At 40.7% G+C, this 16605-nt stretch overlaps 1 protein-coding gene across 2 annotated transcripts in view; it reads right to left on the bottom strand.

The window, feature by feature from the left end:
* The window catches only part of GOLM2 (golgi membrane protein 2), a 130774-nt gene that overhangs the window by 95405 nt on the left and 18764 nt on the right, over window positions 1–16605 (bottom strand). For both annotated transcript variants that reach the window (XM_019011201.4, XM_031002311.3), the window contains exon 2: window positions 701–755. In XM_019011201.4, coding sequence (XP_018866746.2) covers window positions 701–755 — 55 coding nt within the window. The remainder of the gene's footprint in view (window positions 1–700; window positions 756–16605) is intronic.

The raw sequence follows: 16605 nt of genomic DNA, 5'->3' as shown, positions 1-16605 counted from the left end.
AACCTAGAGACAATGCATGCAAAATTTTAAAATACAGTATTATAACCAAAGGGTGTGAGGGAGATGAGGATTGTTCCTCAGATCCCAAACTTCAAAGGCTAACAGCGATGGCATGAAGTAACATAAGCAGATTGCAGGGCTTTTTTTTTTTCTCCATAAAAGCTGTAGTACCTCTTTATCACTTCATCCAAGTAAAAATATGTGTGTGTATTTTTATATTTATTATTATTTATTTATTATATATTTATCTATTTTCCAGGTTTCTTTCTGTTCCCAGGGTATCTAAAACCTTAAGCTTGGAGGCTCTATCCAAAGCATCCCTAGACCTGAATGAATTAATTTAGCAGACTGGACACAGTACAGAGGGAACACTTCTCACCTTTTCCCTAGAAATTTGATGGCTTCTGAAGCTACAGCTCAATTTTTTTTTGAGTATTCTCTTAAGAACATTTCATTGCATAACCCTGTCTATAGCTCAAGGTTAAGACACAGATCTCAAATTTTAACTTGGATTTATCATATATAAAGCATCATTAAATAATTTATTACATCTTAAGGCAAAAGGATAAATGTTTTACCATCAGAGGAGTTTGTTCAGAAAATTGTATTTCATTAGGCTAATTTACTATTTCTTAATTCTTCACAATTTTAGGCATTTAGTGACCTTGGTTTATCTTTAATCTGTAATTAAGGTTCTTACCCTTTAAATGATGTATGTCTGCCATCTGATACGATATGTTGTTCTGTAGTTTAACCTGAAAAAAAATTAAGTTCTCATTTTACTAACAAATATGTAGTTTTCCTCATTTTTTTGGTTCATATTCACTTTGAGCTTGATCATAAATGCAAACAAAAAACTCTGGTTATTTATTTATACTCTACCTCTTTCCAAAAAAAATCAGCAATAATTCTGATCTTGTAATGCTTACTTTAAATTTGCACAAGAAAATTCATTTCAATTGATAAACAATGTAACAACTTTAAAAGTTTTAAAGTTTGAACTGAACATCACATAATGATTTTTTTCTAAAACTCAGAGCTATGGTCACTGTCTTCTAGGAGCCAGTACATAAGAATACTAAGAACTTAAAAGAATACAAAAACATGACTCAAAGGCTTACCAGTCGACTTAAAAATTAAAATAAGACCTTGGATAAGCCAGGACCTCGTAGACAGGGAACTAACCACTCTGTCTCAGTTATTGCTTTAGACAAGTTTGTTCTAATTGTAAAATGTAACTAAAATATCACTAAAAATACATCTCTTGTCTACCCCAAAGTAACTTTACTTTGGAAGGCACAGGCAGATTCACATTAATCAGAAGTAGCACCATGGAAAAATGATTTTTTTTTTATACTGAGTCTCACTCTGTCACCCAGGCTGCGGTGCAGTGGTGCGATCTCAGCTCACTGCAACCTCCGCCTCCCAGGTTCAAGATATTCTGCTGCCTCAGCCTCCAAGTAGCTGGGACCGCAGGTGCGCACCACCACACCCAGCTAATCTTTGTATTTTTAGTAGAGATGGGGTTTTACCATGTTGGCCAGGCTGGTCTCGAACTCCTGACTTCAAGTGGTCTGCCGGCCTCTGCCTCCCAAAGTGCTGGGATTACAGGCATGAGCCACCATGCCTGGCCTGAAGAATATATTTTTAAACTTTTTCTTTTCAGAGTCTTGCTTTGTGAACCAGGCTGGAGTACAGTGATGCAATCACGGTTCACTGCAGCCTTGACCTCCAGGGCCCAAGTCTATCCTCCTATCTCAGGCTCTCAAGTAGCTGAGACTACAGGTATGTATCATAATACCCAGTTAATTTTTAAAAATATATTTTTTTGCAGAGACGGGGTCTTGCTATGTTGCCCAGGCTGGTCTTGAACTCTTGGACTCAAGTGATTCTCCTGCTGGCCTCCCAAAGTGCTGGGATTACATGCATGAACCACCATGGCCAACCTAAACTTTTTATTTTAAAATTAATTACAGATTCACAGGAAATTGCAAAGATAGCAAAGAGAGGTCCCAGGTAACCTTCACACAATTCACATAATTTCCCACAATGGGTACATCTTATGTAACTACAGTACAACATCAAAACCAGGAAACTGACATTGGTACAATATGAATGTATAGCTCTGTGTCATTTTAAAATATATGCAGATTTGTATAACTACCATCGCAATCAAGATGCAGAATACTTTTATGATCACAAAGATCTCCCTCATGCTATCCCCCCCTTTTTTTTTTTTTTTTTTTTGAGACATGTTCTCACTCTGCAGCCCAGGCTGGAGTGCAGTGGCAAAACAGCTCGCTGCAGTCTCCATCTGCAGGGCTCAAGCGATCCTCCCACCTCAGCCTCCTGAGTAGCTGGGACTACAGGCATTTGCCACCATGCCAGGTTAATTTTTTTATTTTTAGTAGAGATGAGGTCTTGCTATGTTGCCCAGGCTGTTCTTGAATTCCCGGGCTTAAGCAATCCTCTTGCCTTGGTTTCCCAAAGTGCTGGGATTACAGGAGTGAGGCACAATGCCTGGCCCATGCAATCTGTTATAGTCACCCCCAGCCCCCAGTCCCCCACCATCCCATGTCAAGCCACTCAATGGGAAAGTATAAAACAACTAAGAAAACATGAGAGTAGTCTCAAGGAATTAGACAAGGCACCATCTAAAGCAGTATAATTACTACAAGAATCCAGAGATCCGGGAAAACTTCATGGAATTGATTATATCTGAATTAGGCATTGAAAGTTAGGTAAAAATTTAAACAGATGGGAAAGGGGCATTTCAGATGGAGGAGATGGTATAAGAAAAGATACAGTGGCAAGAAAGCATGAGGTATACCTCAAGACTCCACCAACATACTGTCTGACTGGAGCACATGAAAAGAAGAGTTGGAAAGAAAGATGGAGTAAAAAGACCATGGAGTATCTTTCAGTCCCAGGTAGAGTGTATTCTTCAATCTGAGAGCCCACGACTTTCAAATTTAAAATAAAAGTTTGTCCATAAATAGATGAAAATATAAATGTTCTAGGTGAAGCAAGAGAAGGAGTCTAGTGGGTCCCTCTTTTTCTCCCCCCAAGTCCTGGGTGCTTTGAAGAATGAAGTTTAAAATATACAGCTAGGTCGGACACAGTGGTTTATGCCTAGAATCCCAGTAGTTTGGAAGGCCAAAGCAAGAGGATCACTTGAGGCCAGCAGTTCAAGACCAGGCTGGCCAACACAGTGAGACCTACAAAAACTAAAGAAAATAAAAAATGAAATTAGCCAGGCATGGTGGAACATGTCTGTAGTCCTAGCTACTTAGGTGACTGAGGTAGGAGGATCACTTGAGCCCAGGAGTTTGAGGCTGCAGTGAGCTAGGATTGCACCAGTGTACTCCAGCCTGGGAGACAGAGCAAGACCCTATCTCAAAAAATAAATAAATAATGAAATATAATGTTGATATTCAGTAAGAAAAAAGGAATAAAGTACTAGTACATGATAAAATATGGATGAACTTGGAAAACATTATATATGCTAAATGAAAAAAGACAGTCACAAAAGTTCAAATATTATCTGATAGCATTGATATGAAATGTACAGAATAGGTAAAGCCATAAAGAAAGAAAGTAGATTAGTGGCTGCCAGGGGCTGGGGGCAGGAAGGAATGAGGAGTGACTTTTTGTTGAGCACAAGGTTTCTTTTGGGGGTGATGAAAACGTTCTGGAATTAGACCATGGTGATAGTTGCTCAACATTTTAGATATAGTAAAATGCACTAAATTGTACACTTGAACAGGATAAATTTTATGGTACATGAATTATACGTCAATTTTTAAAATGTAAAACAAACAAAAATGGCCAGGTGCAGTGGCTCACGCTTGTAATCCCAACACTTTGGGAGGCTAAGGCAGGCAGATCACCTGAGGCCAGGAGTTTGAGACTACTCTGGGCAACATGGCAAAATCCCCTCTCTACAAAAAATACAAAAACTTAGCCAGGCACAGTGGTGCATGCCTATAGGCCCGGATACTTGACAGGCTGAGGTGGGAGGACTGATTGAGCCTAAAGGTTGAGGTTGCAGTGAGCTGTGACTGCACCACGGCACTCCTACCCAAGATGACAGAGCGAGACCCTGTTTCAAAAACAAAAATGAAAACAAAACCAACCAACCAAACAAAAACCCCACTCACACATTACTATGGGGTATCATACAGGAAACTGGAAGGCCAGGCATGGTGGCTCATGCCTATGATCCCAGCATTTTGGAGGCTGAGGCAGGAGGATCATTCAAACTCAGGAATTCAAGACCAGCCTGGAAACACAGTGAGATCTCATCTCTAATAAAAAATAAATAAATAAACAGATTAGTCGAGCATGGTGGCATATGCCTATAGTCCCAGCTACTTGGGAGGCTGAGGTGGGAAGATCACTTGAGCCCAGAAGTCAGGAGTGCAATCAGCCATAATCAAGCCACTGCACTTCAGTCTGGGCAATGGAGCAAGACCCCATCTCAAAAAAAGAAAAATGGAAACTGAGGATAACACAACAGACAAACACTATGTACTCAAGGAGCTTACTATTTAGGAGGGGAGTCAAGTAAATAGGCAATCATAATACCGTAAATGCTATCATTCGGTTCTACAGACATGATGGGCGAACTTAATAGAAGGATTTAATACAGCCTTCATGGAGTGAGAGAAGGCTTCTGGAGATGATGATGATGACTGATATGAGTCCTGCAGGAACCAGGTATAAGTAGGGAGAAGATAAGGAGGAAAGGCATTCAAGGCACGTGTCAAAACTTAGATATGAAAAACACTTAACATTCTAGGAATTATAAACGATTCCCAGTAGCTGCAACAGAGAATTAGGGAGAACTGGTAAGAAATATGGCTAGAAAGGTAAGTAAGGTTCACAGTTATGAAGGGTCTTCCAAGAAACATGGATTCATCCTGTAAGCTATGGTCAATCTTTAAAGTTCTTTTAACAAGGTAGTAAAACTCAACTTCCAATTTTTTTTTTTTTTTTTTGAGACAGAGTGTCGGTCTGTTGCCCAGGCTGGAGTGCAGTGACCCAATCTCTGCTCACTGCAACCTCCACGTCCCAGGTTCAAGTGGTTCTCCTGCCTTAGCCTCCCAAGTAGCTTGGACTACAGGCACACACCACCACACACAGCTAATTTTTGTATTTTTAGTAGAGACAGGGTTTCACCACATTGATCAGGCTGGTCTCAAACTCCTGACTTCAGGCAATCCACCCACCTCGGCCTCCCAAAGTGCTGGGATTATGGGCGTGAGCCACGCGCACCCAGTTCCAATTTGCAATTTTAAAAAGTCAGTCTGGCTGCAACATGAAGAGTAGACCAGAGTAGGCAAGATGAGAAGGAGGGAGACCAAGTACTACTGCCATATTATAGGTGAGAATGTTGGTCTAAGTCAGGGGTGGGCAAACTATGGCCTGTGAGCCTGTTTTTGTAGGGAAGGAAGCTAAGGATGACTGTTACATTTTTTTTTTTTAAATAGCTGAAGGAAAAAATCAAAAGAAGATTTTATGATACATGAATTACATGAAAATGAAACTTCAGTGTCTACAAATAAAGTTTTATGGGAAAATAGCCACACTAATTTGTTTACATATTGTATATGGCTGCTTTTGAGCTACAGTGGTTGTGGCAGAGACTATATGGCCTGCAAAGCCTAAAGTATTTGCTATCTGGACTTTTACAGAAAAGGTCTTTTCAATTTCTGGTCTAAACTAATAGAATCAGAAAAGAGAGGTAAATACATGTGAGATATTAAAGGGGAAGAATAGTCTTGTGGAATTGATTATATACAGGCATAAAAGGAGAAACATCAAGTATGATGCTTAGATTTCTAATCGGGGTGACTAGATGAGTAAGAATATAATTTTCTGTAATAGGGAAACACAGGAAGAGGAACAGACTTGGGGTCAGGGAGAGAATCGGGGAAATGATTTTTTGAGATTTTGACCTATTGATTTTGAGGCATCTGTGACATATCCAAGAAGAGATCTTCAGTAGGCAGTTGGACATATGGAGCTCGGGCGACGACCAGAGAGCCATTCACATTCAAATGGTAATCCAGGTCATGGGAATGAGATCACTGAGGGAAAGCTACAGGGGAAGCAAAAAAAACCTGACACCAACAACTACAGTATTTGATCAGTTTGCTCACTCAGAACTCCTCCGTAATAACTTCCAACTAGCCTGTATTTTACTTTGTTTCCCAATTCCTTCATTTGCAGAACCTAATCTCTTTTTGTACTTGTTGCCCTTCCAAGAACATCATCATCCTTTGTATTCATTTTCAACACTTTGGTTTTTTATTTAAAAAAACACTTTTTTTGAGACAGGGTCTTGCCCTATTGCCCAGGCTAGAGTGCAGTGGCATGACCACAGCTCATTGCAACCTTGATTTCTCAGGCCCAAAAGATCCTCCCACCTCAGCCTCCCAAGTAGCTGGGACCACAGGCATGTGCTACCACGCCCAGATAATTTTTTTTGTCTTTTGTAGAGATGGGGGGATCTCACTTTTTTAAATCAATTTTTATGATGCTATGCCAGGTTCTCTGTACTCCATTTTAAATCTGCTTCTGAAACTGGTAGAGGTATGCTCTTCTTAAATATTAGTCTGTGAGTGGCTTCAGCTTCCCTGAACTGTCTCTTTCATATTCTTATACATTGGAAAAAAATTTTAATGGAGGTGGGGAAATTCAATCTATAGTTGAATATATATATTCAACCTGAGTCCCTCTGCCACCCAGCGTGGAGTGTAGCAGCACAATCTCAGTTCATTGTAACCTCTGCCTCCCAAGCCCATGTGATCCTCCCACCTTAGCCTCCCGAGTAGCTGGGACCACAGGCACAGATGACCACTCCTGGCTACATTTTTGTATTTTTGGTACAGACAGGGTTTTGCCATGTTGCCCAGTCTGGTCTTTTAGCTCTTTTTTGTTTTTTTTTTTGAGACACAGTCTCACTCTGTTGCCCAGCCTGGAGTGCAGTGGCACAATCTCGGCTCACTGCAACCTCCACCTCCCGGGTTCATGCCATTCTCCTGCCTCGGCCTCCTGGGCAGCTGGGATTACAGGCGCCTGCCACTACGCCCAGCTAATTTTTTGTATTTTTAGTAGAGATGGGGTTTCACCCTGTTGGCCAGGCTGGTCTGGAACTCCTGACCTCGTGATTTGCCTGCCTCGGCCTCCCAAAGTGCTGGGATTACAGGCGTGAGCCACCGCGCCCGGCCAGCTCTTTAACTCCTTTGGCTTTAACCCTTCCTCTGAGAGCCTTCATTTAATATCTCCACCACCATCCCCTCACCTTCAAAAGAAAGCTTAACTTCCCTTCTAACTATTCCTTCTCATAGTTCACTGTTTTTTCATTTTTTTTAGAGATGGAGTCTCACTGTGTTGCCCAGGCTGAACTCGAACTCAGTAGCTGTGACAACAGGCTCAGGCCACCACACCCAGCTCTCTCCTCACAGTTTTAATTTCCTTGTGGTCATTAGGAATATGCTTATCTTCTAAATGACTGCCAAAACGTCCCTGCTGTTGAGAAATTAATTGGAGTTCTTACTATTATCTGACTAGAAAAAGATATTATCTTCATTTTGCCACACATATTCTCTGTTGAACTGATCATGCTTCCAGAATATTTTCACTTTTTTTCTAAATATATTCCACACAGGTAACAGCACATAAACTTCCTGATACCCATAAACACTGAATAAATGTTTGCTCAATGATCCCCTAGACTTTTAAGTCCCATACTCTTTGTACTACACACTCTCCTACCTTAAGTTATACTTTATCCATATTTGCACAATTTTAATTATTCTTCAAGGTTTCTTTTGAGCGCCTTCATTTATTTCCCCTTGTTATCGCCGTCATTGCCTTTAGGCTTTACCTTATCCCTCTCTTTTTGTAATACTTGTTTCTTTGGGATTTTGAGTCCATCTACAATAGGCCAATTATCCTTGCTCTGTTTGGCCTTTTCCCTGTGAATCTCTTAAAATGTGTTTACTGTCCTTCCTGAGACCTCTCTCCTGAGTTTTATGTTCTTTGTTTATGCTCTTTATTTGTTTTCCTCAGCAAGAATTCTTTTTTCCTGATACTTCCCTATAGTACTTCTTGTTCATCCCCAGCTACTTCATTTATTTTCCCTTAATCTTTCTTCCTGCAATATCAAAAACTTCATTTTTATTTTTCTACCAGCTCTCTTCTGAAGTTCTTTTCATGTTTCCCCATCCTACGTGGCTTCTCTAAATTAATTTTGGCAGCTCTTAACAGCTCAGTTGCTCTGCTTCTCTTTCCATTTGGGGGACCTTGAAAATGGCTCAGCTGTGCCTGCTTTCCTTTCATTACGGTCTGTTCTTGGGCAATCAGCACAACTATGACCATTTATTCCAAAGGTTATATACAATTGGCTTACTACAGATGTCATTCTTGACTCCTTTTTCTCCACACCAGAAATATTTTTCTTGATTATATCTCATACTCAGATGATTTCTAGAGACAAGTCTATCTTCTGTAACATAACTGCCAAACCTGGCTGATGCTCAGAATCACCTGGGGAACTTTAAAAAAGACATATTCTACTTCCAGTCTGATTCAGTAGCCTGGGAAAGGCCCAGGAATTTTAATTTTAAAAATCTTACGTGATTCTGATAAGCAGCCAGGTTTGGCAATTATTCATCTATAGCATGGTTAACACCTATACCAGCTGGATCAAAATGGAATAGCATTAATAATAACAAGCAGGTATTAAATGATTATTTTTGTGCCAGGTCCTAGGCTAAGTGCTTTACAAGCATTATCTCATTTAATTCTCACAACCTCCCTATGAAAGTGGGCATAGTTATTTTTCCCCATTTCACAAATGAGGAAACTGTGTCCTCAGTCATATACCTACAGCAGGTTTTGAATACTTTCTCAAATAGACCCAGTCCAGAGTCTGTGTCTGTGACTACTGTGTATATACTAGACCTGGTAGGTGATTAACATTTTTTATTCTCACTACTCATAGTTCACACAGAGTATGCAGTCAACATTCCAATCACATCTGCAACTTTTACTTATCTGTTAATGAATTACTGTCTTCTTAAACCAAGTTTTAGTATAATTTATATCCAGTTATCAGTTACTTTTTTTTTTTTTTTTTTGAGATGGAGTTTCGCTCTTATTGCCCAGAGTGGAATGCAGTGGTGCGATCTTGGCTCACTGCAACCTCCGCCTCCCAGGTTCAAGCAATTCTCCCACCTCAGCCTCCTGAGTTGGTGGGATTACAGGCATACACCACCATGCCCAGCTAATTTCTGTATTTTTAGTAGAGATGGGGTTTCACCATGTTGGCCAGGATGGTCTCGAACTCCTGACCTCAGGTGATCCACCTGCCTTGGCCTCCCAAAATGCTGGGATTACAGGTGTGAGCCACCGCACCCGGCCTACCCAGTTACATTTTCTTTTCTTTTCTTTCTTTCTTTTTTTTTTTGAGACGGAGTTTTGCTCTGTTGCCCAGGCTGGAGTGCAGTGGCGCGATCTCAGCTCACTGCAAGCTCCGCCTCCTGGGTTCATGCCATTCTCCTGCCTCAGCCTCCCGAGTAGCTGGGACTACAGGCGCCCGCCACAACACCCGGCTAATTTTTTGTATTTTTAGTAGAGTCGGGGTTTCACCGTGTTAGCCAAGATGGTCTCAATCTCCTGACCTTGTGATCTGCCCACCTCGGCCTCCCAAAGTGTTGGGATTACAGGCATGAGCCACTGCGCCTGGCTCCCAGTTACATTTTCAAAGAGAATAAACAAGGTCTTTGGTCTTGATTGGCTATAATGCACAAAGTTTTTTTTCATTCACTCATTCATCTTATTAAGAAATTTTATTTTATTGTGGTGCTTATTCATTATTTATTCAATCAGTCATTTATAAAGCACTTAGTGAGTACCCACTATGTGCTAGACCTAGGGATACAAAGGATTTGATCTTGGTCTGTTAAGAAGAATCACAAAGAATTACTATAAAGTTTACTTATTTAGTCAGTCAGCCAGTCACAAAGAAACATTTATTGAACACCTGCTAAGTGAAAGACACTGTGTAAAGCCTAAAGATACAGCAATATATAAGAAACAAGAGAGAAGTCTGGATAAAGGATACAGATTTGGAGTCATTAGCACATAAAGTGTAACAAGTTTTATAAGTGAGTATGATGACGTAGTAAGAGAGTAGAATGAGAAGATTTCAGACAGAAAACTATGAACTATAACATTTAATAATGAATACAGGCGAAGTCAGCAATGGAGACTAAGAAGTAAACTGAGAGATAAGAAGCCAAGAACATAGAATGCTGGGGAAAAGATGCTGAGATTATCAGGAGTAGGAGGAGAAAATGCAGATGAAAGCAGAAAATGCAGAGATAAAATGTCTTTTCAAGAAATTTTCCTGGAAAGGGGAAGTAAGACAAATATTTTTTATTTTTGATATGGAGTTTCACTCTGTAGCCCAGGCTGGAGTGCAGTGAGTGGCACAATTTTGGCTCACTGCAGCCTCCACCTACTGGGTTCAAGCAATTCTCCTGCCTCAGCCTCCCAAGTAGCTGGGATTACAGGTGCCCACCACCACACCAGGCTAATTTTTGTATTTTTTTTTTTTTTGAGATGGAGTCTTGCTCCGTCACCCAGGCTGGAGTGCAATGGCATGATCTCAGCTCACTGCAAACTCCGCCTCCCGAGTTCAAATGATTCTCCTGTCTCAGCCTCCCAAGTAGCTGGGATTACAGGAGCACGCCACCACGCCCAGCTAATTTTTTGTATTTTAGTAGAGATGGGGTTTCACCATGTTGGCCAAGATGGTCTCTATCTGCTGACCTCGTGATCTGCCTGCCTCGGCCTCCCAAAGTGCTGGGATTACAGGCGTGAGCCACCGCACCCAGCCATTGTTGTATTTTTTAGTAGAGACGGGGTTTCACCAGGTTGGCCACGCTGGTCTCGAACTCCTGACCTCAAGTGATCTGCCTGCTTTGGCCTCCCAAAGTGCTAGGATTATAGGCATGAGCCACTGCGCCAGGCCAGACAACTATTTTTTAAATGCTGAGGAGCAAGTATAGACTGAGAGGGTGAATATAAGAGGAGGACTGGATTACTAATTCTACAAAGTCTTTGAAAAGATGGAAGACACTGGATCCAGAGAACAGGTAGAGAGGCTGGCCCTGGAGAATGGATGAACCTTCTTTTATTTTAACAAAGAGGAAAGATAGATGGGTACAGATGTAGGTATTCCTACAGATTTGGTAGTTAAAGTTTTATCAGTCCAATTCTTGGTCAAGCAGGAGACAAGATCACCTACTAAGCTTGAGAAAGGAGAAAAAAAGTTTAAATGGGCCTAAGGAGGGCAAAGATCTGAAAGTTGTTGGAAAGGGTGTGTTGCCTGGAGAAATATAATATGTAACCTGTTACTGAAAACCCAGTTGAGTTTGCTGATCATAAATTCCTGCAAATCTGGTTATATGATTTTCTGCAGCTGTGCTTGAAATTGGCATGCAAAAGAGAGGGTAATGGCAAGAAACTAAATTGAAACAAAATCTCAGCTGGATAGGGAGGAAAGTAAAGAATACATAGGGCTGCTAGAAAGGAAGAGGTAATAGATTAGAGGTCCAGATAAAGTTGGAGAACAATTATAGTTTATTCAGCAGTTTTAATCTCTTTCTTGTTACATTCTCCCAAGAACATGCAAGTTTGAAGTTCACAAACTTTAAATTTCAAGGATTTGAAATCCTATGTTAATGACTTGGCACGGTGGCTCAAACCTGTAATCCCAGCACTTTGGGAGACCGAGGCAGGTGGATCACCTGAGGTCAGGAGTTCGAGACCTGTCTGGCCAACATGGTGAAACCCCATCTATACTAAAAATACAAAAATTAGCCAGGCATGGTGGTGAGCACCTGTAATCCTAGCTACTTGGGAGGCTGAGGCAGGAGAATCGCTTGAACCCGGGAGGCAGAGGTTGCAGTGAGCCAAGATCGTGCCATTGCACTCCAGCCTGGGTGACAGGGAGAGACTCCATCACACACATACACAAAAAAGCAATCCTATATTAGGTTTATGTTAGAATGAATTAATAATCAAGACTTTTGATAGTTCATTAACGTTGGCAAATATTTCTAGTTCTCATCCCAGGCCCTTCGAAGGACTGTCTCTCCCCACTCCTTTGAAGGTATGTGTTTTTTACCACATACACACTTACCACAATAATAAAAAAAAAAGAAAAGCAATCTTTTTCAGACATCATGTCCTGAATTTCATTTGAAAAATACAGACACTATGCCATTAATTCATATTAAAGTTATGGTGCCTGGAATGCCTCTCTAATTGGAGGCATTTCCCCAACATTTTTGGGGAAAAATGTTTTTCCTCTTAGGGAGGGGAACCATTTAGGGAAGTAAAACCTGTTAAGAAACTTTCCCCACTAAGCTCTAAAATAGTTTTCTCTTTTTCAGTTAAGGTAAGAAATACCACATGTAGCATCAAGGCAGTGGCATAATCTATAAGAATGGGTCATTTATAAGTAGAACATGTATAAGTATAAAACTACCTTGCAGGATTTGGTATGGAAAGTTTATATCCATATTCTTTAGTCATATGTTCTTTTAAGAACTTTTCCAGGTATGTATGTATGTTTGTTTTTTGCTTGTTCGTTTTGTTGTTGTTGTTGTTGTTGTTGTTTGAAACGAAGTCTCACTCTGTCGCCCAGGCTGGAGTGAAGTGGCACAATCTCGGCTCACTGCAACCTCCGCCTCCCGGATTCAAGCGATTCTCCTGCCTCAGCCTCCCGAGTAAGTGGGATTACAGGTGTGTGCCACCACGCCCAGCTAATTTTTGTATTTTTAGTAGATACGGGGTTTCACCACGTTGGTCAGGCTGGTCTCAAATTCCTGACCCCGTGATCCGCCCGCCTTGACCTCCCAAAGGGCTGGGATTGTAGGCGTGAGCCACTGTGCCTGGCCGTATGTATTTTTTAATTGACTGATTGATTGATTGAGACAGGGTCTTGTACTGTCATCCAGGCTGGAGTACAGTGGCACAATCATAGCTCACTGCAGCCTCAAATTCCTGGGATCAAAGGAGTTTGATCCCAACTCCTGGGATCCTACCTCAATCTCTCAGGTAGCTGGGATTATAGGTGTGCATCACCACACCTGGCTATCTGAATATATATGTGTGTGTGTGTGTGTGGGGTGTGTGTGTGTGTGTGTGTATATATATATATAGAGAGAGAGAGAGAGAGAGAGAGAGAGAGAGAGAGACTCTCACTATGTTGCCCAAGCTGGTCTCGGACTCCTAGTCTCAGAAAGATTCCCGCCTTGGCCTCCCAGCCTTTCCAGGTCTTTTTAGTTGGTTCTCTTGTGAGTACCCTTTCATCCCTTGGTGATTTTAGTTGCTCTTCTCTGGATAATTCTTGAACTTGCATCATGTAATTAATGCTGCACAAAGTAAATTAAGACTGTGACTATGCAGAAACCCAATAGCATAGTGCTTAAAAGAAGGGGCTCTGGCTGGGTGCAGCAGCTCACATCCGTAATCCCAGTACTTTGGGAGGCCATGGCAAGCAGATCGCTTGAGGTCAGGAGTTTGAGACCAGCCTGGCCAACATTGCAAAACCCAGTCTCTACAAAAAATACAAAAATTAGCCAGGCATGGTGGCATTTGCCTGTAGTTCCAGCCACTCAGGAGGCTGAGGCATGAGAATCACTTGAACCCAGGAGGCGGAGGTTGCAGTGAGCCAAGATCATGCCACTGCACTCCAGCCTGCGCAACAGAGTGAAACTCTGTATCAAAAAAAAAACAAAAGCGGGTGAGGGGGTGGGGCCTCTAAAATTAGATTGCCTGAGTTTGAATTCTGAATTCACTACTTGTTAGCTCTATTTCCTTGGACATACTGTTTACCTTCTCTGTTTCAGTTCTTTTATCTATAAAATGAGAAAATATTATGACTCATAGCATTGTCAAAAAGTTTATGCCAGAGACAAAGTGTTAACAACACTGGCTGGCACATGGTAAGGGCTTAATAAACATTAGCTATTACTATGTAAAGGAGTAGAATGTCTTCTTTACTATTTCTACAAAGTCCCACTGCTAAATTTGACTGGCTTAAAAACAACACAAAAGGCCGGGCGCGGTGGCTCACGCCTGTAATCCCAGCACTTTGGGAGGCCGAGGTGGGCGGATCACGAGGTCAGGAGATCGAGACCACGGTGAAACCCCATCTCTACTAAAAATACAAAAAATTAGCCGGGCGCAGTGGCGGGCGCCTGTAGTCCCAGCTACTCGGGAGGCTGAGGCAGGAGAATGGCGTGAACCCGGGAGGCGGAGCTTGCAGTGAGCCGAGATTGCACCACTGCACTCCAGCCTGGGCGACAGAGCGAGACTCCGTCTCAAAAAAAAAAAAAAAAAAAAAAAAAAAAACAACACAAAAGAAAAAAAAGTCTTTAGCTTTTAGCCTTTTTAGCTAAAACAATAAATTGGGAATCTCATAGAATTTTTTTATTTACTTTTTTCTCAATTACTTTTTTATTAAGGGATATTTGACAATTAAAGATTGTATATATTTAAGGTACACAATTTGATGATTTGATATGCTTATATACATTGATCTCCAGAACTTACTCATCTTGCATAACTGAAACTATGTACCCCTTGACCAACATCCCATTTGCCCCTTCCCCTAGTCCCTGGTAGCCTTCCTTTAAATATATGCTCAGAAGTGGGATTGCCAGATCATAATATAGTTCTATTTTTAACTTCTGAGGAAACTACATACTGTTTTCCATAATGGCTATTTACATTCCCACCAACAATGTACAAGGGTTCCCCTTTCTCCACATCCTCACCAACATTTGTTATCTTTCACCTTTCTGACAATAATCATTCTAGCAGGTGTGAGATAGTATCTCACTGTAGTTTTGATTTGCATTTCCCTGATGATTAATAATGTTGAACATTTTTCCATATGACTGTACCTGTTGGCCACTTGTATGTCTTCTTTCAAGAAATGTCTATTCCAGTCCTTTGCCCATTTTTAAAACAGGTTGTTCATTGTTATTACATTGTATAAGTTCCTTATATATTTTGGATATTAACCCCTTATCAGATATATGATTTCCAAATATCTTCTCCTACTCTGTAGGTACCTTTTGACTCTGTTGATAGTTTTCTTTTGCTGTACAGGAGCTTTTCAATTTGATGTAATCCCATTTGTCAATTTTTAGTTTTGTTGCCTGTGCTTTTGGTGCACACACCTGCAGTCCCGGCTATTCAGGAGTCTGAGGTGGGAGAATCGCTTGAGGTGGGTCAAAGCTGCAGTGAGCCACAGTCATGCCACTGTACCCAGCCTAGGTGACAGAAAGAGACCTTGTCTCTAAAAAAAAGTTAAATATAGAATATGGCCCAGCATTTCCACTGCTAGACATAAAAGAAGTGAAACCAGGGACTCAAACAGATACTTGTACACCACCGTTTATAGAGGCATTACTCACAATAACTGAAAGAGGGGAACAACTCAAGTGTTCATCAACAGATGAATGAAAAGCAAAACATGATATATACACATAATAAAATATTATCAGCCATAAAGAGGAATGAAGTTCTGATACATGCTACAACATAAACGAATCTTGAAAACATTATGCTACGTGAAATAAGCCAGATAAAAAAGGACAAATATTGTATAATCCACCTATATGAGGTATCTAGAATAGACAAATTCATAGACACAGAAACTAGAATAGAGATTACCACAGGCTGGAGAGAAGGGCAATGGGAATTACTGCTTAATGGGTAGAGGTTTTGTTTGGTTTGGGATCGTGAAAAAGTTCTAGAAATAGATGGTAGTAATCATGGTTACACAACATTGTGAATGTACTTAATGCCACTAAATTATACACTTAAAATGGTAAAAATAGTAAATTTTGTTATAGATGTTTTACCACAATAAAATAGTAATAACAATAATCATCATCATTCTGGCCCCAAATAGCTTTAACTCAGACATAATTTCCCCTACTTCTCAACACCATGTACCTTATATTACACTCTCCTATTCTACTGCTTGACCTTCTGTGAAGGTACAACATACTTTCCAGCTTTCCTGGCCTCATTTATGTTCTTCCTGTCCTTATCCCTTTCTCATTTTGTTAAATTACTAAAGATCACCTTTTCAGTGAATTATTTCGCTCTTGACTTCCTGAGGAAGTTAATCAGTTATTCCTCTGTATTCTCAAAACCCTTTGTAAGTAGCTTTACTATAGCATTTAATCATGCATTATGGATTATTTTTCTATGTGTGCCTCCCTCACTTCTTCAAAGAACGGGAATCTTACTATCTTTCTATCCCTATCACATACCACATGGTATTCAACTTTCCCAAATAAATGACTTATGCATATAATAAACTTTGAACAATCATAAAGCACTATATCAATAAATGGTTTTATTTCATTCTGCCCATTGAGAATTAGTATCATGTGGGCTGAACACGGTGTCTCACGCCTGTAATCCCAGTACTTTGGGAGGCCAAGGTGGGCGGATCACGAGGTCAGGAGATAGAGACCGTCCTGGCTAACACTGTGAAAC

The sequence above is a fragment of the Gorilla gorilla genome, chromosome 16 (genome assembly GCF_029281585.2).
Source record: "Gorilla gorilla gorilla isolate KB3781 chromosome 16, NHGRI_mGorGor1-v2.1_pri, whole genome shotgun sequence".
Lineage (NCBI taxonomy): Eukaryota > Metazoa > Chordata > Mammalia > Primates > Hominidae > Gorilla > Gorilla gorilla.
Note: the sequence above shows the minus strand (reverse complement) of the source record. Positions and strands in the feature narration are given on the sequence as shown.